The 24,547-nt window shown below is 34.5% G+C and overlaps 3 protein-coding genes across 4 annotated transcripts in view; 1 reads left to right on the forward strand and 2 right to left on the reverse strand.

The window, feature by feature from the left end:
• Positions 1-126: 126 nt before the first annotated feature.
• LOC115625660 (enoyl-CoA delta isomerase 1, mitochondrial-like) lies at positions 127-1,392 on the reverse strand. Of its 2 annotated transcripts, none has more exons than XM_030520791.1 (4): positions 1,373-1,392; positions 908-1,146; positions 704-850; positions 127-636 (listed from the first exon to the last, which is right to left on the reverse strand). In XM_030520791.1, exons 2-4 carry the CDS (start codon positions 1,139-1,141, stop codon positions 169-171), a joined length of 849 nt encoding a protein of 282 aa, XP_030376651.1. In that variant the 5' UTR covers positions 1,142-1,146; positions 1,373-1,392; the 3' UTR covers positions 127-168. The 2 variants fall into 2 exon arrangements, with proteins under 2 accessions (XP_030376651.1, XP_030376650.1); XM_030520790.1 differs by having other exon boundaries at positions 1,327-1,388.
• The window catches only part of LOC115625659 (alpha-ketoglutarate-dependent dioxygenase alkB homolog 4), a 184,139-nt gene continuing 160,671 nt past the window's right edge, over positions 1,080-24,547 (reverse strand). Inside the window, exon 4 of the mRNA XM_030520789.1 lies at positions 1,080-1,146. The gene's annotated coding sequence lies outside the window, so the exon portion shown is untranslated. The remainder of the gene's footprint in view (positions 1,147-24,547) is intronic.
• On the forward strand, positions 1,514-3,330 carry LOC115625658 (MTRF1L release factor glutamine methyltransferase). Its single transcript, XM_030520787.1, has 3 exons — positions 1,514-1,802; positions 1,883-2,403; positions 2,469-3,330. The coding sequence occupies exons 1-3, from the start codon at positions 1,557-1,559 to the stop codon at positions 2,707-2,709; spliced, it is 1,008 nt and encodes a 335-aa protein (XP_030376647.1). The 5' UTR covers positions 1,514-1,556; the 3' UTR covers positions 2,710-3,330.

Genomic DNA, 24,547 nt, shown 5'->3' on the forward strand with positions numbered 1-24,547 from the left:
GTTCATAAAATTGCGGGACTATTTTTATCATAACAGTTTAATAGACATATAAAAAGATATGGATTTCCAATTAATTTAGTTTTTAGCTTACCAGCAACAATGGATGCATGCAAATTTAAGAAAAGATGATGTAAAAAACAGAGATTTAATGGCAAAATGCAAACAATTTCAGTTCTTGGCCTTCTTCTTTAGACCATCGAGGTAAATTCCCAGTCCTTTCTGTACAGCCGGCTGATTTACAAAGAATAAAAATTTCTCCAAATCTTGAGCGCGTTCATTCTCCAATTGCCGCAAATCTGCACCACGAAATTGTTGTTTCGTTAATGCACGTGCCATTGGATTTACTTTGGCAAAAGTGCCAATAAAAGCAGCACACTTGGCCAGCGCCTCCTCCTTGCTGCTGGCAATCTCGTCGATTAGACCGGCTTCCAATGCTTCGGCCGTACTAAACATTCGACCCTGATTGAGCGCCCGCTCGGCCTCACGTCTGGGCAGGACGCTCAGAAAGCTCGCCATGAACCACAGAGGCGCTACAATGCCCAGCTTAGTTTCATTCAGGCCGATAGAAAAATTTGGCAGCATTACGCGATATTCGCATGAGGTGGCCAGCAAACAACCGCCGGCGGGTGAATGACCCTGCAAGAAAAGCAGAACCGTTTAAAGATGAGTCGTGTCTTCTTTATCATATTTAAGAGCTGCTTACATTGATGGCTGCTGCAGTGGGAACACTGCTGCCGTAGAGTGCTAGCCAACAATCTTGTAGAGCTGTCCAAAAAGCGCGCAGACGCTCCTGATCGGGTTTATACATCTCCATTATATCTAGGCCGGCAGAGAAGATGGTGGGATTCGACTAGAACGGCAACAATTAGTAATGTTTTTCGTATGTTTTGGGTTAATATATTTATACCGATGTCAGTATGAGTCCACGGCTTTTATTGCTCTCAATTTCGTCGATCGATGCATTAATATCCCGCAACAGTTCCAAGTTCAGGCCATTTACAGGCGGCCGGTTCATTGTAAGCGTAGCTATGCCGCTCTTACTATCCACCTCCACTGTTGTTAGCTTCGTGGCGGCACTGGACATGCATCTTGTGGCATCGGCGGCACGTGGCAGCAGACTCAGTAGCTTGGAACGCAGCATTATCTCTGGAAGATGAATTACAAAAACATTGTAAACAACATAAAATGACCTTTGAACGAGCTTCTACTAAACACCAAAGTATCCAACATTTGCGGCATCTCGGCACTAGTTCTACATATTTATTTAATATTAATATTATTGATCTAGAGCTATTAATCAATAGTCGTGTATTTAAATAAACTTACTTTTAAAATAATAATAATAGCAAATAAATAAATCACTGCAAGTCACCTGTTGCGCTGTTATGGCCAGCTATCGATTGTTGCTCTATTCGATATTTATTCTTACGTGTATTTTTCAACACTGACAGGCACATCTGTTTAGGCCTACATGTGAACAGCTGTAACTGGCTTGTGCAACAAAAATGTTCAAGTTTGTTGTAAATTAATCAATATTAGTTAGGTAATTAGTCGAAATGATGCTGAAATTATTGACAAAGCCAATGCGCTGCCTGGCAGCTGCAAAATTAACGCGCTATGCCAGCAGCGGCAGCTCGCAGCCGTCTGCCGAACACGCAGTAACAGAAACAACAAAGGATGAAACTGTGGTGCCAGTTACCAAAGCCTTGGACGGATGGGCGGGCAAACTAAAAGAGGCTGGCGTTGAGGACACCGATTTCAACTTAAAATGCATTGTCTCACATGTATTGCAGCGTAAATTTGTGTGTTTCATACAGTGTCAGTCGCTTTTAGTCGTCTGCTATAACCTCACTTTTCTGCCCCCTACTCCGCTCTCCAACAGAACACGGTGCCCGACAATTATGCCAACGTAAGCTTCAATTCCTCGCAATTGCGCGACTTTGAGCGCTTCTGTGAGGCACGCTGCGCCCGCATGCCTCTACAGCACATCATTGGCGAATGGGATTTTATGGATATTACACTGAAGACAGCACCCACTGTTTTTATCCCGCGACCCGAAACTGAAGAGTTTGTACGACGTGTGATCGAGGAATATCGCGAATCGGAGCATATCGATATGCTGGAAGTAGGCTGCGGCTCGGGCGCCATGTCCCTGTCCATGTTGCATGCACTGCCGCATGTGGATGCGACCGGCATAGAACGCAGCAAAGCGGCCACAGCACTGGCTTGGGAGAATGCCAAGCTGCTGGGACTGCACCAGCGTTTCAAGGTCTACAACCATACCATGGAGGAAAACAAGTATATGCCGGAGGAGCTGAAGGATAAGCAATACGATTTGATAATATCAAATCCGCCCTATGTCAAGACAATGGAGTTTCAGTATTTGCATCCCGAGGTGGTCGTGTAAGTGAAGAGAGTAACAGCAGGAACAGAAATGTTTTATTAATTTCCGCCTCTCCTATGCATAGCTACGAGAACATTAACGCCCTGGATGGCGGTCCGGATGGCTTGCGGGTTGCCCGTTTAGTTTTTGATTTGGCTTGTGTCCATTTGCGTCCCGGCGGCAAATTGTGGCTCGAACTGGGCAACGAACATCCGCCTTTAGTCAAGACCATTATGAATTTGAAATACGAGGGTCGCTTACGTTTTGTAGACAGTTATAAGGATCAATACAAGCGTGAGCGCTTTGTGCAAATCGAGAAAGTCTAAATCAAAGGATGCTTTGAACACGTGAGAGGGAAAAGCCACAAAGTTAGTTCGCTTTACATCAATTAGTCCAATAATATAATTAGTGCACTTAGAAGCCTATGCATTTAGCTGTGATTTGAAGTACACGAAATATATTAGCGCCCAGAGGCTCATTTATACACACACACATCTGTATGTGTGTGCAACACACAAAAAACATTCAAACATATTGTATATTAAGGATATACAAGTACGATTGTATTTTGCCATCGGCGCCAAAGACCGGGCCTCATTTTATAGTCCAACAAAGCGCATTAATGCACTTAATTTTATTGGTTTCCATAATTCATGTTCCTAAGCTACGCATAAAGCTGGCAACGAAAAAGCCACGAGAGGTGCACAGTGGGTTGTGGTTTAGAAAAATGCCAAGGGATCGCTAAGGATTGTAAGATGAAAAATGTGATATGGAATGTAACTCTGCATAACTCGACCATCAATTTTGTTCGTATTTTCTTTAATTTATATCTTTAATCTTATGTTGTTCTCTCCCTTAAAAGTACAGTTACCTCATTGTCTTTAAATGGAAAGGCAAGTATTATTTTATTCAAAGATATATCAATAAAGCTTAGTACCAATCTAAATATAAAAAAATTGTATTTTTATTTATAAAGAATGATGTTTAAAAAGATCACTGGAATTGAATTAACAGCTTCAGCAATCAATTCGTATTGCAATAATACTAAATTGTCCGAATTGTCAGAGAACTGAACATTTTTAAAATATTTTCTCATGGCTACACATTTAATTCGTCAAAAATCATGACAAAAGTGGAGACATATTTTATTAAAATTTAATTTAAGAGAGGTCCACTCTAAAAATGGTGTCGGGACTATTATTTAAACAGGTTTAGAATATTTTGAGTTATATGAGAACATTTCCTGAATAAATACCTAGACAAATAAAGCAACCGAAACCAATGCCGGAATCGCAATCTATACCATAACTGATGGTAAGTCGAAATCGTCACGAAGACTGCAACTTTTTCTGTTCCTGTTCTGAAAGATCACAGAAACGGAAAGAAATATGAACTAATACTGGAATCGGAACTAGTACAGTAGTATTAAACATAAATATATATAAATCTCGTTATCAAAATCGGTCCCCTTTCCCCCATTTCGAGGCCCACTTATACTATTAAGGACAGTATTAACAGTTGTATACATTTTAGCTCTCCGTTGGCTTGAGAAAACGAGCGTTAAATAAGTTCCAAAATTAGTTTCCATTTCATTAAACCCACTGTACCTGGAGTCCTTTATTGTGGACTGTTTGCAATACGAGGTGTCCGCTGATAACAGCAACAACATTGCGGCAGCTGTTATCAGACTAAAATATTCTACAGACATTAGTTAAGTGTGTTTGGTTTGGCATCGCGACGCCCAAATAGGCACTCAAAAGCAGCAGCAGCGCGCACATGTTGAGCATTTTGAGCGCCACACACTTGTCGCACTCATTAATGAAACTTCGTCCTGGAACTGAAACCAAAAGGACGACGAAGAGGGGGGTTGAGTATGCTGGTGGATGCTACACTCATAGTCGGTTACTTTTTTTGTTTTTCATTCTGGAGCAGCAGCAACAGCAGGTATAGAGACATTGACCAGCACACCAGCAACACCATTGAGCGCCCACGCAAAGGATGCGCTGGCAGGCGGCGGGACTGCCTGAGATTTGCGTTCATACTAACTCAGATGCTCAATTGTAAACATTCCAGTGAGCTTTCACTCAAAAGAGCCGACGAGAAGGACGACGACGACGACGAGGACTACGACTACGATGAGGATGTGAGCCGAATGGCGGACGCAGCATACACAGTCAACGGTTTCATCTTCGTATTGGAAGCTTCGCCTTGCATGTGCGGGTGTATGCATGAGTGTGTGTGTGTGTGTGTGTGTGACAGTGTGGTTTTCAGCTACTCCGGTCCATGGCCGTGTGAAAAGCTGCGTTGAGCGCATTAAGTCGTTAGGGTACAACGAGTCAGGACGCACTTTTGAGTTGACGCGGTTAGTTTTTGCGTGTGTGTACCGTTAGAGCGCCCAACAACAACAACAACAACAAAAACAATTACTACAACAAGAGCAGCCCTAACTGCAACTGTTTAAAAAAATCTATCAAATACACATCAAATAAAACCACAAAATAATTCAAGCAAAAATAGCGTAAATAAAATCTAAGTAAATAAATAATTTTTAACAATTTCGTTAGCGCGTTGCCCTCTGTGTGTATGCGTGCGTGTGTGTTTGTATTTGAATTTGTATTGGTATTTGTGTTTGTGTTGGTGTCGACTCTACACAACAATTTCAAATGCTTTTTGGCGTCTCTCAGTGCGTGTGCGTGTATTTTGTGCGTGTATTAGTCGTTTAAACTTCATCACATCACTGTGTTCACAATAGCAACAACAACAACAACAACAAGAAAAGCAACAACACAACAACAACAAGCAGCTATATTTAAATAAAGCGCAAAAAATTATTATTAGCAATTATGCATACATACCACAACCACACATGAATTCGAATCAATAAAACATTGCCCGTAAATGCGATTGCTTCAGATACAACTGATAAATACGAACTATATATAAATTTATATAAATAAGGTAAACAATTTAAATTTAATTGAATATTTAATTGAATAAACAACTATTTCTAAAAACTAGCCTAGCTACACATTTTTCGTTCGCGTATGTTTTGATTTTTTGTGCAACAGCTGAAAAGTATGCTACAATTTTTGGTCGCTGTCATAATTGTTGCGCTTTCAGCGGAAAAGCAGTTTTCTAACAACAATTAAACGACATTTTTAGCTAAATTGCAATTTATTTGATTAAATTATGCAAAGCGGTGACGCGTAGAATGTACAAAATATGTGGGGAATGTATAAAGATTTTTAAAAAGCATCCAAAGTGGACCAAAATTAAATTGCATGTTGAGAGAAGGAAACATTTATAAATTGCTTAAAATTTGGTTTAAAAAGGCATCCAAAGTGCTGAAAAATTAAATTTAATGTTGAAAGAAGGCAACATTTATGAATTGCTTGCAAATATAATTATTTGCTTTGCTCCCAGCATACACATTTATTGCGCTAAGTTTTAAACAAATGACATTTTATTTGTAATATTTAAAAGTATTTAGAAACATTTAAAATACGCGTATACTTAGTATGTGGGGAAAGATTTTTAAATGAGTGAAATTTATTAATTGCCTTTCAACATCAATTAAATGGCGCATAATTTAATTAAAGTCCTAAATAAGCTGCATTTCTCATTTTCCCATTCATGCCCAGACTGTTGCATTAATTTGCTGACGTGTGTTATGCGTGTGAATTGTTTGACTAAATTGTGTGAAAAAATCGCGCGCGAGTGCTTTCCGCACTCCTTCTCATAATACTATTAAAGAATTTGCTCATAACTTTACACGAAAACAGAAACTCGGGCACACCACAGATTTTGTGCATTCCATGCGCCACACAAGTGAATGCATATTCGTTGTGCTGCGGAGCACGTAATTAAAATTTAATTATAAGCAACTTTAAATTGCAATTTTATTGTGTTTGTTTGTGCGCTGCGTGCAGAACTATGCGTGATTTTTGTTTTGTTTTCGGTTTTTCAACCATAACTAAAATTACAATATATATGCATACATAAAATGCAGTTTTGTGGTCGATTGTTGCGGTTTTGTGGAGCATCGTGGAGTGGGGAGGAAGCTGTGGTGTGGGGCACATGCAATTAACTTTTGCTGCTAACTATCAATCAGTGGGAAAAGTTTTATTTTAAAAGCAACTCCCCGCCCCACTCGCAAACACAATGCCTTATCATTCAATTTTGTTTTCGGCCAAAAAAAAAATGGAAGCAGCAACTTTTTGCCAACTACTGGGCATGCTGCTGTGGCTTGTTTAAGTGGGCGTAAGTGCGACGCTGTATCTGTCTGTGTGAGTGTGTGTGTGTGTGCTTGTGTGTCTATCAGTGTGTGTGTGTTGAGTGCCAAGTTGTGTACACACGCAGATTTTTCATCAATCATTTTGCTTGACTACGCCTAGTTTCGCTTCTCGTGCGTGTAGTTTAAAATGCGACCGTGCAGTGGCGATACAGTTTTGGCGCCCAATGGGGGGCCCCATATAAATAGTGCTGCGTCAAACTTTCACACAAATTAAAGCCAAATTGAAGAGGAAAAAATGTCAAATCTGTGCAAGCTCGCTACCCTAGACCGCCACTGTGTTTATTCGGTCCCAACTTTGCGTTAACGAGTTGAACATGAGACAACATTTAAGCGATGGCAGCAAGCATTTAGTGCACTTGACTGAGCACAAGACATTTGTTTACCTAGTGGCTGCTGGCATTGAGTTCTGACATAAATGGGTCGCTAAATTGTATTTCGAAACCTAATGAATGGGGCCTAATGGAAGAGTGCCCATCAGAAGTTTGTTTTTGAAAGAGGCATGGCATGTGCTTCAATTTTGATGAAGTTTGCCAGCATTGTAGGCTGGCATCGCAAACAAGTGGAAAGTAGTTTTTCCGACAAGTCAAAGCCAAACTGTTTCAACAATTTTCAATTAAAGGACCGAGTTGAAAGATGGTACTACAGTGAAAAAACAACAACCTCTTCTAAATAGCCTTTAAGAATGTTTATTAATGAGATAAAGAGTGTGGTTTTTCTACATCGATATAATATCAATATTGCCTCGCAAGTTTTAACCTGATTCGAGTGAGAGCCTTCCCAACTTTTACTTATTTGCAAAGACTTTAACAAAAAGTAATTACGAATTTTTTAGCTTGCTGCTTTTCTTATTTCCATTTATTAATAGTTTGAATTGAAGACTGAGTGCTAAACTGTTTAGATATTATGCATTTAAATTCGTTACTATTGTAAATTTAAGCTTAATATATTTAATTAATGTAAATCAAAAACCTCTTTAGGCAGTTTAGCAGCCTTTACTGAAGAGTCTAATTGTTATTTTTGTTAAAAGTTTAAAATGTTTGTGTTTATAACAAAGTGCATATTTCAGCACATGAACATCTGCTTTGGATCGTACAAACAATACTATACATACTTACTATGCATATATAATTTTACACTGATAGAAAAAGGACAACTTCTTCTCGAATTGTGTTGAAGTCAAGAGTTAGAGTTTGAAAGTACCAGAATATCGCATTTTAATAAAAAAAATATTGTTAAATAATGCCTGGGAGCTTAATATAAATATTTAAACCTCGATTAAAGCATGCAAGAGAGGTTAAAACTGTAAGAGTGTCCTGAAATCTCAAGCTCTGATGCTTTTACATTCTTTTTTCATCTTTATCTCCCTCCCCCTTAATCTTTTAATCCCAAACGAATAATATAACAATTAAGATAATTCATTGCAACTGTAGAAAGGTGCAATATTTTTCTAGGGTGCGTTAACGCTCACAGTATTCGGGAATTAAAACTTATGGTTTTATGTTTTGAGCTAAAATTCCCAATTCATTTTTCTTCAGAAAGGTACAACTATAAATATGAACTATGAATATGTTACCCATTGATTTGTTGTAGGTTGTTTCAAGTTATCGAAAAGAAATTGTTTGTATAGGAATTGGATAAATTATAAAATAAATTATAGAATAAAGATAACTAAAACGATAATAGATCAATAATAAATAGACTATGAAAAATCAAGAACTGTCAGAACTAAAAAGCTTTAATAATACACAATCTTGAAACACAAAACAGCAGTAAAACACCAGAATATTGTTCAAATATTGATTGTTGTAGGTTGTTTCAAGTTATCGAAAAGAAATTGTTTGTATAGGAATTGGATAAATTATAAAATAAATTATAGAATAAAGATAACTAAAACGATAAGAGATCAATAATAAATAGACTATGCAAAATCAAGAACTGTCAGAACTAAAAAGCTTTAATAATACACAATCTTGAAACACAAAACAGCATTAAAACACCAGAATATTGTTCAAATATTGAAAAATGTATTTAAAATAAAAATGTTATCATTATTTGACATCGATTTAAATATAGAATTACAATTCCCACAATTTTTTCTCTGTGTGCATATTTACATAGATATGTATGTATGTAAATAATTTTGATTGTATATTCATTTGCCATCCACTCATTGCTGCCTGCCGGCCCTCTTCACAGTTCGCAAAGTTGACCCTTTCAGTTAAAGCTGTGCGGCCCAGTAGGGCGCCAGCAGTGAGCGCGTTATGGCCAACGGTTATAGACTGGACCTGCCTTAGGCGGCAGTTGCTGCTGCTGCTTCTGCTTCTACTTACGAGCACCGTTGGCCCCCTTGGGCATCAGACCCATTAAAAATCTGCACGTTGGACAGTAGAGACGAGTCGAGTCAAGTCAGTCGAAGTTATTACAAGCATTGCTCACTGCTGCGACCAATTGTTGTTGTTGTTGTTTTTGTTGTCGCGGCATGGCTGCCTGATAAGCGACAGTGTAGACATCATAAAAAGTTTTATATCGTACATACATACATACATAAGTAGAAACAAATAAACAAACGAACGAACGAACAAACATACCTACAGCTAAATGCTAAAACACAAATTGAAAGCAGAAATACATACACATCGATGCACACACACACACACACACACTCCCAGTCAGTCAAATCGTTCCACTTTATGTACAACAATACATAACACATTTATGCGTGTATGCGTGTGTGTGTGTGTGTGTGTGTGGGTCTATCTCTTGCCGCTGTCTGCGTGCCCGCCTCTATATATCCGTGCACCAAAACACTTAAACATAAACACGTTGCCATTGCCACGACGTCTGTCTGTATTGCTCTATATATGTGTGTATGCATGTGTGTGTGTGTGTGTGTCTTTGTATATGCGTGCGTCCTGTTCGTCCTTTTTCTGGCGTCTACGCACAATATGTTTCGTCTTTAACCCACCCAACGAAAAATACCCAACTCAACTGCCCTTACTTCATTCGCTTTGCTCCCGTGCCACAATTTGCTCCCTTTCCCCCTTTCCTCCCTTCCTCCTTCTGCCCTCCTTATGGCACACACACACACACACACACACAAACACGCACAGCTTCACTCGACGCTCGTCACTCGTTGCTTCAAGTTTTAATGTGATTTTTCGTATTAATTTCGACATCGTCATCGTTCTTTTTTGCCGTTTTTCCTTTTCTTTTCTTCTCCGTTTTGCTTTTACTCTCGCTGCCTGGCTCTAGCTCTATGGCCTTTTCTATTTTTCTTTACGCACTTTTATTGCTCGCCTTACGTTCGTTTCTATTTTATTTTAACAACGCTCCCATCGTCTTCATCTTCATACCAGCCGCCGCACAGTGCGTCCAAAACCGTTGATAAGCAACAATTATGTTTATCTTACATTTAAAGATGCAAGTTTTAAGTTGAAAAAATTTAAAAATAAATTTTAAATATTTAAGTGATTAAATAATGGAGTATTTATAGAAATTATTTATTTCTAATAAATATATAAATCCTAAAACATTAGCCTATATTATATTTCCCACCAAAAAAATGTGATATTCCATTATTTAACAAAAACAATTTATAGCTTTTTTCCTTACAACTAGCAAGTGATTGAAAAACATTATATTTTACTATGAATTTGAATATTATTTATTCAAAATATAAAAAATAGAATAAATAAAATATATAATATTAATTCGATAAATTAATCTCTATTCTAATTATTGAACTACAGATTTTAAAAATAAAATAAAAAATCTACAATATTTTTTTAGATTGGGTTTTTATTTGAAAATTGTTCTTTGAATTTTCAGAAGTATTTGAAAATATTTATTTAGAACTATTAACTAACTACCAAGAACTAGCAACTAATAACACTATTTTTTTTAATTGTTTAATTAATAATTTAATTTAAGCTCTTTAAAATAAATGTAATAAATATTATAAGCTTATTTTTTTATTGATATAATTGCAATTACGAATTAATCCTAAGTTCCAATGCGTTTTTATACCCATAATGATTGAATTAATATTATTTCTCTTCTATATACAAGTATTATTTGGAAATGAATGCCTAGTAAAGAATAAATGATACATTATACTTTATTTTCTGTTTCTTTGACAATTGTAAAAATAAATTCAGCAGGACAAGAACTAGAATTAGTGTGGGGTTTACCTCTATAATGATGATATGATTCTTGAAATACTATTTTTCTTTTAAGTATTTCACTCATTTAATAAATTACTGATTTAAATTTCTAAAAATATGAATATTTGCTTCAATTAGTCTTTTAAATAATCAGCTGTTTTTGATAACAGAAAAGCTAAAGCATTCCACTGTGCAGTGTCTTCGCATCACAGCCACAACTGCCAAAAATTTTTTGGCTGCGCTCAGCGCTTTTGTTGCTGCCTTAACCTTTTTACCGTGTGTGTGTGTGTTTGTCTTGAGTAAGTTAACAGTAACACACATATATACACGCACACACGAGTATATGTTTTCAAGTATACGTGTGTGTGTGTTTGTGAACTTGTGTGCAGCGAATATTTGCTTGCGTTCTTTTATGTTCATCATCATACGAAACGCAACTTTGTTGCACTAACTTGACGGTTTACAACTTTCTGTTGGGAGTACGAACACATACATGCACACACACACAAACACACACACACACACAGACATACGTGCTTATAGACAGGTGTCTTTGGAAAGGCAACGAACTGTGGCACCCCTTCTCTCAAAGGGAATGCCTAAATTTATAGTTTTTGTTGCTTAACTTCGAGTGCGAGTGATAGGAAAGCCTGGTTTTATGCTTGAACTGTGGACCTTGGGAAAAGTTTCCATATGCCAGGCATAAGTTTTGTGTGCGAGTTGACAGCACACAGGTCCCAAAATAGTAGTTTGTTATTAACTTTGGTCAGTATATTAAACCTTTGCTTAATTGATGTGCAACCGCAGGAAGTGTTGCAGAAAACTCAATAACGATAGCGCACATGCAAACTTTTTGAAACGTGAAAAATGTGAAAAGATTTAGTTACGAATGGAGTAAGAAGAAAGCAAAATGAGGGAGGGATGCAACATCGATATAAAATAGGTGTCATTACAAGCTCGTACTTGCTCCCAATTGGCGCTCTCTATAATTGGCTGCCAATCTGCTTAACAGTCCTTATCTCAATTGATTTGACACCCGAACTTTTGGTAGTGGTTGAGTTTTGTTGGAGTATTGAGGTTCTTTTGGCTTTTCTCATTTAACATTTTAGCGTACTAGACAGACAGAATAGTTGCTGCAATAATTTAACAAAAGAAAATGCAATGCAAATTACAAATATGGCGGCTTAATTGAACAGATCTAATGCCATGTCATCATAAAATACGTCAGACTCCTCTTCCTATTTTCTTCCCCTTCTTCGTGGCCTCAGCTCCATAGCTTCAAGCCCTTGAAGTTGTTGTCCTGCAAGCCCTTGGAAAAGAGAAAGGACTAGCATGCTATAGACCTATTTGAATGGCTTAAAAATTCAGGTCAGTCAGAAAATGAAATATGTGAAATAAGCTTGGCACGAGCAGAATGATTCCAAGGCAATGGATTTTTAAAGCTTCAAAGTTTGCTTGAATTCGGCATACGAAGCATTATAAGCGTTCACAACATATTTACATAATTAGTTGATGATCCAATTAGGGGCCTGGCATAGTTAAACAAGCTAGAAGCAAGAATTCCACTACAAGTATGTGAGTTTGTTCCTGAGTATATGACTAGGTTCAAATCACGGAGCGACTACCAACATCGCATAAAGCATGATTTAAGAATGACTTGCAGTTTAAAACTTCTGTAAGATTCGTCTCTTATCTAAAAAATTTAAAACTGTCTTGTTAAGGTCAAATCTGCAGCCCAATTCCGGAGCATAAAGATCTAGATAATTACCTCTTAACCCTGGCTTCAATCAAACTTAATAAACTCTTGACAATTATGCTCTTCTTTTTTTCTGTACACATTTTAATGATTCATTCTGGTAAATTTTTAATTTGTGCTTATCTTCATTTCCTTTAGTGCTTCATTGCATTTGGAAGCAGCTCTGCTCTTGTATGTGTATACGAGTATATTTTAAAACAAAAATAAAAAGCCAACACACATAATCTACCTATTTATTTGTTTTTGTAGTCCGCTCTATTGTAGCTTTATTTTTTCAACTTTCTTCAATCTGAGTGCACATTTCAGTACTTGTTGTTGTTGCTGTTCAACTTCAAAGATTTGTAGCATTTCCTTTTCATGCCAATCCACCCATACACTTCGTTTTTCCACCTTGCCCTCTCGGCCCCTCTCATTCGCATTCTCTCACTCTCTTCATGGGCGTAGCGTAGGGATATTAACAATATTTATTGATTGATTTCTCTTTACTCATTGTCCGCACTCTATGCTCGTATGTGCGACAAAGCTTTTCAAAACTTGTCGGTATGATTAGTTGAAATCAAATACATATAACTCGGCTGAATTAGTTACAAATTGCTGTGAGAGTAATTCATCTGCGATTAAGCTTTGAAAGAAGGGAAACCAATACTCGCTTAAATTAATTTTCATTTTATGTTAATTATTATTATTTTTGTTTAATTTCTCAAACTTTTCTTTCTATCATTATATAACTCAACTGAATTAGTTACACATTCCTGTGAGAGTTTTTCGATTTCAAAATAATTAATCTGCGCATTAAGGTTTGAAAAAGCAGGGAATAATACTCGCTTAAATTTATTCTTAATTTATTTGAATTACTTTTTTAAAATAAATTTTTCAATCTTTTCTTTCTATCTGTGTACTTAAATTTCACGTATACTATTTTACCTTAGTTTGAATGTCCCTCCTTATTTTCTTCTACGGACTACATTCTAATCTTGGGTATATTTTAAGCTGCTTCTATATGTTCCACGCTTGCCTTATCCATTAACTGATCTTCTGCTAGTAGTCCTATTAGACGACCCTACTTCCCCGAATTAGACTTTTTTTAAATATATAGCCAGTAAAATTTTTTAAACTTAAAACATATTTATTTATAATGATGAGCTATCTGTCCATATTCTTTTTTTATCGTTATAATTCTTATCATATTTTTAAATATTTATATGCTACCTATTTCTTTCTAATGAAAGTTTATTAATAAATAAATTTACGTTTTTATTTAGCTAACTTTTATATTTATTATTTGTAAATTTGACTTTAATCTACTTTCAATAAATGTCATGAAAGTGGTATTAATATAATTATTAATTGTAAAATAGTAAAAAAAACATGTTAAATTGTTTTTATAGCAGCATAATAAAAACTTTTTTTTTAATCTTTATTTAAGAACATTTATAGGTGGGACAGTTATTAAATTTCAATATCCTTGAAATTAGTTCAATCATGCTTCTGTTCTAGCTGTTTCAAATAGGTTTCAGGTTTACAAATCTTATTTATTTTATTTATCTATTTTATGTATTTGTCTTGTCATCGCCTTTAGTTTATCTCATAAAATAATTATTAGTACTTATTATAATAAGTCTCTATTGCTGATACATTCTTGTTCAAACAGCTGCTTGGGCCCTCTCAGTCCACGTCCATGTCTGTCCCACACCCTGTTTCTCACTCCGTCTTTCCCATCTATCTGGTTTCGACCACATTGTAGGTAAGAACAACTGGCCAAGATAACATTCATCATTGTTCGCTGCCGCTGCTTCTATGTATTTTCTGACCTCTCTGCCCTGCCACAAGCTTCACAATTTTCTATTTGCCTCTCCTTTTTTTTTTTTGTTGTTTTCGTTTCGTTTTTTTCTTTTTTTTTGGCGCATATTGCGTGTGGCATTGTGGGCACGTTATTGTTGTTTTGCAATTGCAATAACAATAACAGCAACAAGGGGAACAACAATTTAGCAAAATGGCGCGCATATTGAAACTTTTCCATAAATTTTGCGCGAATTTTGTCGTTAGCAGCAGCGTCGACGTCGCACCGACGCCAAATCAAATTATGTATAAAAGTTTTTAATTACTCATTATGTTTAATTAAGGTTATTGCAATTCCCACAAAGTGTTCTGTTGTGTTCGGTTGTGTTGTGCATGGCCGTGAGGGCGTGTTTTTGGTTGGTTAAGCACACACACACACGCACACACAAATGCCTACAATGCAATAAAGTAAAAATTCCATAGCCTGAACAATTGTTCAAATTACGAAACTGAAAAGCAACATGCCATTAAGGCTTCGAACAAATTGCATTTTTATTGAATTTAATAAAAAACGTGAATAGGTCCAGAAAATTATATAAAATAAGTTGTAAATGTTTGATTAATCTATTATTTCTATTTCATATCATGGAACCTATATAAAAGGTATAGCTGATGGGTTTCAGAAATGTTTTTTTTTATCTATTTAGTCTTCATTTAAGATCCGTCCTTGGTTGGACAATAAATTTAAATAATAATAATAATAATTTAATAAAAACTTGAAATTCGACCATGCGTCTGCGATTATGATTGCAGGGATTCGAAACAAATGTTTTAAATTTAGTCACGTTTATGTTCTTTCTAATATTTTTCACCTAACTTTTATATTTAAGTTTTAGTAATATTAAAAAGGCAATACCTACACAAATACATAAAGAGTTAATAATAAATTTCCAATAAATATGTACATATGTACATAAAACATATTAAGTTAATTAAAGGTGAATTTATTTATGAATTCAATTTTGTTGAGATATCATTTGTTTTCAGCCATTTAGCCATTTATCAAACATTAAAATATTAAACAAATTTTAAAAAAAATACATTCAATAAACATGATCAAATAAAAAGACTTTTAAGAGTTATTTCTATCATTTTTTCAATATTATATACCTAAGTACATATATTCAAATTTGGATTTTTTGTTTGTATATTTATCATTTTTTAGAGTTTTATATTAGTTAGCTGGTTTTGAAGAAATTTTTACATTTTATAGCCGTTTTTAAAATATGTGTCGATATATAAAGAAAGGGATATTCTGCACTGTCTCAACTCAATAGAAATAAAGTTATATGTACTACTCATTACTCTTATTTTTAAATTAAATAAGGTAATATACCTCAAAGCTTTAAACCTTATACACATTCAAACGTAGCAATTTCCTTTTCGTTTCATATTTTTCATAATTGATTAATTGTAAGACTTTATTATATTTATGATGAAAAAGAAATAATTTTTGGAAATAGATTTGCGAGCTACCGCCACATTAACTGACATTACCTGAAGAATTGAAATGCGTAGCTGAATAATTTAATAATTCGATCTATGTTGTTCTTAAATCATTCTCGCTTTTCTCAAACTTTCCCTAAAACTGTAGCTGAAAGGTGGAAAGCAGCAGCTATCGTTAATTATGAAATATGTTTTTCCAGTTATTCGAAAAGGATTTTTACTGAAGATATCAGAAAGTTTATAATTTGAAAACCCGAAGAATTTATATTGAATCGCTTTCCATTGCTTTCTATAAAGCATTTTGTTGAATACACAATATTTCCAATTTTAAGAAGCAAAGAAACGACCTTAAATTCAAAAGACGCCCAAAAACTGTCAAAAAGTAGATAAATAAAGAAAAGAAAATACGCGAAAATAATAGACAAACGATTGTTTTCCATGCTGAGTGTCTGAATTAACAAGCTCTTACTGTACCTTCACGTATATATATGTCTACAATATATGTCTGCATGTATGTAGAAGTACATCAAAAGCATTTCTAATCAGCAGTTTGCGCAAAAAGCAAACAAGTGAAAGTTTTGATTTTGTTTTTGTTGTTTGGCTATTGTGGACTTCTAATGTCGGCGCTGATTGTTGAATTTTTGTTGAGCAATTGTGTATGTGTGTTTGTGTGTGTTTGTGGCACGGGCAGCAGCAACAATGAAAACTCAAAAAATTGCCGTTAGGCACTCGCAGGAAATGCTCTCCAAAATCATGTGCCTGTCATAAAACACTTAAAAGACAATTTAGACTCTGCTGCCGTTTTATCAGAAGAAAGCTGCCGCAGATTTATGGCACTTTCATAGCCCACTATGGCCAACGCAGAGACAGAGAAGTTAATTAAATAAATTTCTAAGCCAGTCCAAGCAAGTGCCAGTGAGCCATTCAGCATTATCCAATTTCATTCGCATGATTTTTACATTTTTTGAAACAAGGGCTGGCAAAAAATTGCTTATACATAAATATTTGGTAGGTGTGTATTTATGTTTGTCGAGCTTTCACGGCGCACAGTGCGGGAATTTCGTTGCCCCTGCCCCCAGCCCTCACTCCCACCGAAAAAAAGGTACACAGACCACTTGCCTGGCTGGCTGGCTGGCTGACTGCTTGCCTGCTTTTTTTTCATCATCATCTTCTTCTTTGCAACAAGCGTTTGCAACAATTGGCAGTCATCGTCGTCGTCCTCGTCGTCAGCTTCCAAGTGTAAACAGAGTCTGGCGGCTGCTTCCAATGCTCAGCTTTAGCTCAGGTTAAGTTCACAGTTACTTCTTTGCATTGCTCATTCACTCAACTCATGCAAAAAGTCACTCAAACTTCCATCAATGGGCGCTGAGTGCCTGTTTCGCTCTCTGCGTGTGTGTTTGTGTATGTGTGTGTGTGTGTGTGTGTGTTCAGTGATAACAGCAGCTAAACATTGCACACATACATATAGATATCTACATAGATAAAGATGTAGCCGATTTTATTTGAAAAAAAACTAGAAAAAAATAAACGAAATATAGAAAGAAATATGCGTAACAGTGCGGAAAACGTTTGATAACGCCGCGCGCACAAAAGTATGCTACACAATAGACCTGGCAGCTAACTATGCATGCATTTGTGTGTGTATCTATGGGTGTGTAGGTAGTTCGTCGTCTGCTGTAAATAAATAAAAGGCGCTAAATAAAAGTAAGACAAGGGACACATGCTCATGACATTGCCATACCGAAGCTTCAATACACTTCCCAAACATTATTACCTTTATTGTAATAACCCTTTCAATATAGTTAAAAATTCTATTTACATGCTAAATTATATTTATTTATTAATTATATTTCTATTCCCTTGCAGTTTTCCCTTTATTGCAATAGTTATTTTAATATGTATACTTAAAAGTTTTATTTATTTATTAAATTATTTTAATTAATTAATTGTATTAAATATCCATACAAAATTATTTCCTTTATTGTAATAATTATTTTAATATGTATAATTCAAAATTATATTTATATATTTAATTATATTACTATATTGATTATATTAAATACCCTTGTAAATGTATTCCCTTTATTGTAATACTTATTTTAATATGTGTACTCAAAACTATATTTATATATTAAATTATATTAAATATATTTAATAACCTTGCAAAAAGTATTCCCTTTATTGCAATTTATTTAAAAATGTATACTTAAAAGTTATATTTATATATTAAATTATATTAATTCAATAATTATATTAAATATCCATACAAAATTATTCCCTTTAATGTAATAATTATTTCAATATGTATACTCAAAAACTATATTTATATATTAAATTATATTAATTATATTAAATACCCTTGCTAAATTATTCTCTTTATTGCAATAATTATTTCAATATAGTTAAAAATTATATTAATTATGTTGCAACAAAAGTATGTATTATTTAGTTTATAATATTTCTTTATTATATAATTTATATTAATATTCATATTTATTTTATTTTAAAATTCATAAACATGAGGTACTTTTCGTTGTAACAGAAGAAATATATAAGTTACTAAAATGGCATCTACAAGAAATAAGTCAAAGTATAGAAACTTTACAATTAATTTCTTAAAAATGAATTCAAAATAAAAAAAAAAATTATAAAAAAATCATAAAGGTATTGAGTATTGTAACCTATTCTGATTCCAAAGCATCAAGCACCAAATTAATTCAATGCTTAACTTAGCGAATAAGGTTAGGAGATTAGCAATATTTTTAAAATGTAAACAATTTCCATATCAAACGAAATCAATGCCTAAATTAACAAATAGTTGCGAACAATAACAATATATATTAACAATATCTTTTAAAATTTACACAATTTTCAATCTCTATATTAACAATATCTTTCAAAATACAAGCAATTTTCAATTGGCCAAACTATCTAGTATCATGTGACCTTAGGATCCTCCATAAGTTTGATAAAAATATTTACCACCATGGCAGGCAAAGTGCTTGCGTCAAGTATAATCAAAGTTATAGCAATAGCCTGGTAGAGTATTGCGGAAAAAAGAAAAAGAAAGCAAAGAAAAGCGACGGACATGGTGGCAAGACAATGAAATTGTCATAAATAAAAATGCTTGTTGGCTGCTTGACAGCAACAACAAAGGCCCAGTGCCAACTACAACAACAAGAAGAGCAACAACAACAATTGGCGGTGAGGAAACCTTTGGTCCTCCTTTGGACTCGAGCTTAGTGCGAGAGATTGTGAATGGGGTGGGGGGCAACTCTTTTCATTCGTTTTTGCAATTTTTATTTCATTTTTTTTTTTGTGACTTGCCCATAACGGAAATTTCAATGTTGGCTTTCGTTTCCCCTCTTAACTTTATCACTCTATCTAGCTATATATCCCGAAATACTCATAGTTATCAATGGCCAAGCACATTAAACTAATGTTGCTTGTTCTCGTTGAAGTTTTTTTTCCTCTTCTTTCATTCTGAGTGCGCTTGAAAACTTTTGCCGTAAATCGTGGCACGTGGTGGGCGTAATCTGGCAATTGCTTGAAACTGTATTGAATTGAATTGAATTTTATGGGCTGTGACAGTTTTGAGTGTCGCAATTGTGAGTGGGGCTGGTGTTAGTGCCGAAATTGTTTTTCTTTCAAACTACTTAGTTGTTGTACTCGCATGTCCTTAAGTTAGTTGGAAGTAGTGCTTGCCGGCTCAGTTCTGAATTTGATTTGACAATGTGCGGCAGATACTCGTACGTATGTGGATTAAGATGCGTACAATTTGTCTGTAAACACTAAGCAAGCAACAATCACTCTTGTAGAAAGCTATTTATTACAGAAATGTGAAATATATTCCCTTTATCCATAGACGAATTCAATGAGCAGAGCAGCCAACGAGGCATTATTGTATAGTTACAGTTATAAAGCCTCAAAAGCTTTATATTTTTAAGTTGAAAATATAACATAATATTATTCTATATTTTCATTGTGAGTTAATATAAAACATCTTATATCTGTATCTGTATCTGAGCATGATTTATTAAATGAAATAAACAAAGACCACTATTTAAAACAAAACGAAATATGGCAATATAATATAAACACATTTATTTGCTTTTATTTATTTATTTATAATGATGAATCGAACTAAATATTCATTCGACAATTAAGGATTAAGCTCTGTAGTTAACAGGCAGATCTGCCAGTATTTTAGGAAGGGGTTCTTTAAGACGCGTTTATGAAGACTGAAAGTGATTGGACTCTTGCACAGCTTCACTAGAATTGTCAGGCAATGTTCCCTTCCTAGGGTGCACATACTATAGTAATCAGGATACATTCCTTAAGTTTTCTACACAGCTCTCTAAAGCCTTTCAAAATAAAGTTGACCTTCAAACAGCTTTTGAGCATTATTTTATCCTGATAATATTTATGTAGGTAGCTTAAAAGCGATATGTTTACCTCATTAACTAAACATCAAATGAAACTCATTCCTAATTTGATAGAGCATTGCATGTGTTGGTATATTTGAGTCAGCATTTCTGAACTTAAAATAGATCTAAGCAGCTATTATTAGAATATATTTAACAGTGTTTCAAATATTTCGGGAGTTTTCGAAAATTAACTTATCTGGGATTCGATGCATTTTTTCTAAACAGTGAATAACTATTTTGGGCAATAATCGCAGCTCTCAGAAACTTAAAGCCCTTTGCGTTCTTTGTAGCAGAAAATAATATTAAATGTTTAAACACGCTACGCATTCTTGAAATCAATATTTCAGCTTTTGTTGAATACTCGTGTATTTTCAAGGCTCAAGGCTCCTAAAAGCGCATCTTAGACAAGCTGTCGACACAATTAAACATCTCTCCAGCAAAAAAAACGATTTAGTAAAGAAATAAAGATTTTGTTTTCGTTGTTAGACTTCGCTGTTGCTTTTGGGATTAACCGTGAATACAAATTTTTACTTTTAATATTGTTTATTGAATGTAGAAACTAATTACTTATCCGCAGATCAACTTCTTAAAAACGGCACACTAGTTTTTTTTTAACGAAAAGTGTGTGGAATATATTTTTACGTCAAGCATAACTTCTTTTCAACTAAAAATAATTTCGATTTAAATAAAGAAATGCCATATTTCTTACTGTTGCTCATATAATTGAACTTTTATTAAAATATAAGCATTTAAAAAATATGCATACTTATGCCATTTCTTTCTCTATCTTCCCATTTCTCTCTCCCTCTGTCTTTCTGTTTCATTCACAGCTAAAATGCAACTACTTTAACAAGTTTTTTATTAAAATGTTGCTCATCACCTTAATGCTATATGCAAATATTTAAATAGCTCCGTAAACAAAACACATATATTAAAAATATAAATAACAACCAAGCAAAGAAAGTGTTCATAATTGTAAATGATATTAATAAATAAACAAAAATGCTAAATAGAAATCGCCAGCCTAAAACTATCATCATTCTAAATCACCCAACTAAACTCTAACTAAACACATCTCCAATTAAAATTCAAGCAAAAAAACAACAAATAATGCATTAATAATGATAAATAAATTTTGCTCAGCCCAAAACCAAAATCAAAACCAAAATCGAATCGAACCAATCGATCAAACAGTCTATCAAGCGCCCAATCATCAACTGCAACTGCCATCAACCCATCAAGCACCAATAATAATAACAACAACAACAACAGTAGCACACAAAAGCAACCGCTGCACCAATACCAATACCACCACCACCACCACAACCACCAACAACAGCAACAACAACTCTAACTACAATAATAATAACAACTAAAAGTTCTTAATTATTAAAAGCACGCTATTAAAAACGCAAATAAATGCAAGCAAAAAAAGCAAATTTAATATACATATAAAAAAAAACGTTTATTTTGTTTAATTATGGAACATTCATCAACATTTTTGTTGTGTTTGTTCCAATGCCAAAACCAAACGGCCCCCGCTTGCTTGCAGCTGCAGTCACAACAACAACAACAACAACCACTAAAACAAGCGATTGCAGCAAAGCTCAACAGCAACAAAAACAACAACAATAGAGCAACAACAACCTCTGCAACAAAGTATGGCCGTAGGCGCATTTGCTGGGTAAGTGCTTCATAAAATATATGCACGTGTACTCGTAAAAAAATGCTTTCAGGGAACTAATAATGGCAAAAAAATGGCCAAAACTATATAAATTAGTCACTCACATATACATACATACATACATATTTAAAATTAATATGGCTTATTGAAAGCGAATTTAAAATAAATTTAAGACATATCGGTTAAATGTGAGTTGATTGTGAATATATAGTATTATTGACTACACCCGCAAACGTATAGAACGGCATGACTCAATAATAATAATGTTGCTTTTATAATTACTTGCTCGACAATATATTGCGGCCAAAAAATTAAAACTTTGATTAAATAAATCACAATTAATTTATTAACAGAAAAACTTCAATAAATCCAACTCAATTCCATTCTAAGGCGTAATAGTGCGTTAAACAATAAATGTGTGGTGGACTTCAGATTGCAAAATGTTGTTCTAAAGATTTAAGTCAATTGACTTTATTTAAACATCATTTGTTCGCTATTTTTAAAACAAGAAACATTTAAAGAAAATTCCCAAAGAATTGTTCATAATCTTTTTTCGTTATTACAGCTAGCCTTCGCTTAACACGACCTCTTTCAATACGTACTCGCTCAAACACGATTAAAAATTTGCTACCTTTTCTTAATTAATGCGCCGAAAACCTTGTTCTTACACGATAGAAGAAAAAAAATTTTTAAAAAAGAAGCGTATTACTTTAACTCATTTTTCTTGTTGGAAGAGCTAGCTAAATCTGAATTTTAAAATAAAAGTTGGCGCTTTCAAAACATACCTACTATTACGAGTATTTTAGGCTGAAACTGGATCCATCGATGTGATCAGTATTGGAGAGCAATTTCTCATTGCCTTGAATTGTTTATTTTATCTCTAATTAAGCTTAAGGAGGCTACATTCAATAAATATTGGTAGAAATTGTGACCCGCGATTGTTTACAATCGCAAAATACTTTCTTTTTCAAGAATGTTCAGCACGAAAATGGCAATGGGACCAAATGGATCTTAAATTTTATATTAAGCTCCTTTAACATTTTTTACACTTACAAATATTTTCCATTTTAATAAGATTTATCTGTTAATGAATAATATTCCATACTTGGAGTAACTTTTTGTTAATGTTGACAATGTTTTGACCTTTAAAACGGTGGAAATTTAAAGAGAAAAACTTTTCTGGTGCCTGTGTCTAGGAATCTAGGAACGTAACCCCATATTTTTTTTTGGAGTCCATGTCTCGTTTCATACGATTTCGCCTACCACAAGCCTTTCTAGGAACGCAACTCCCGTGTTAAGCGAGATCTAGGTGTATTTAAATATTTTAATTTTATATTATTACTACCATTACTAACCCTATTGTATTGATTTTCTTGTTTATATCGACAGCTTTGTTTGTTGATGAAATAAATAACATTTATTGAAATCTCAGGTTAGAAAAGTTCAAATGGAAAGTAGTTTCTGAGTGGGGCCTAAAGTATTCAGAGCCTTCCCGAAATTTCGTTGTGTCGAGTAGAAATAACAGCTCTACAAATGACAGCAAATTACAAATTGCTGCCAACACACTAACTACAAAAAAAAGAGAGTGGGTAAAAATTAAATTTCCACACAATTTTCCAGTCAACTCGATTTTCAAATCGTTTCCCAACTTGCTCAACCTATCAAAAAAATCGTTGAGCTCAGCGCTGTCATCCAGCCAGCCAGCAGGGCCAGGCAGCCAGGCAGTTAGCGAGCCAGCCAGCCATTCGGTTGTAGAAAAAAGTGCATTTGCAGTCGCAATCGTTCGAATTTCGGACTGTTATGAATTTCATATTACGTATACGTACGAAATCCAATAAAAATCACCGAAAGAAATTTTCAGTAGACGAGCGCATTCACAAGAATAAAAAAATGAAAAAAAAACCAAACAAAAAACAAGAAAAAAGTTTGGCTGTTAGTTGCGGGACGAAATGCGACGAGAAACGCGTGCATAAAATTTGAAGGCGTTTTTCAAACAGTCGCTCTTTTGAATGTTTCATGCACTTTGTTTTTAAAGTTGCTGCAGAGCAAAAGGAGATGGGCAGGGGCAGGTGTAAATGGCATTCATTCATTTTTTTTGTTGTTGCTGCTAGACAGCGTCCATTTGTCGCGCACTGCATTGAAGTTTCATTTCCGTTGGGGCTTTGCAAGTCATTCGCTGGTAAAAATTAGCTTAGAATTCATTCTAATGGAACGCAGCGGTGGCACGAGTACTACGAAGCATAGCTGTTGAGAACAGGAAGCATATCAGTTAAAAAATATGCGAAAAGGAAGACGGATTTGAAAAATTGTACGTGACAGGTTGGCGGATCTTTTGAAAAAAATGCAGGACAGGCTAAAGAAAAAGTTTTATTCCGCAGTGATTTAAGCAAAGGTGAGGCAGAAAGTTGCAGTATTAAAGAATTTCAGAACAGCATGCAAGCTGCAACAGAAACAGAAAATAAAGTCACTTTTTTATTTAATGAGAACAGAAAATCGATGTTAAATTAACTAGATTAGGCCGCTAAATAAATGGAAATATTTAGATATTTTCCATA

This window comes from Scaptodrosophila lebanonensis, unplaced genomic scaffold (genome assembly GCF_003285725.1).
Source record: "Scaptodrosophila lebanonensis strain 11010-0011.00,11010-0021.00 unplaced genomic scaffold, SlebRS2 tig00000080-arrow-pilon, whole genome shotgun sequence".
Lineage (NCBI taxonomy): Eukaryota > Metazoa > Arthropoda > Insecta > Diptera > Drosophilidae > Scaptodrosophila > Scaptodrosophila lebanonensis.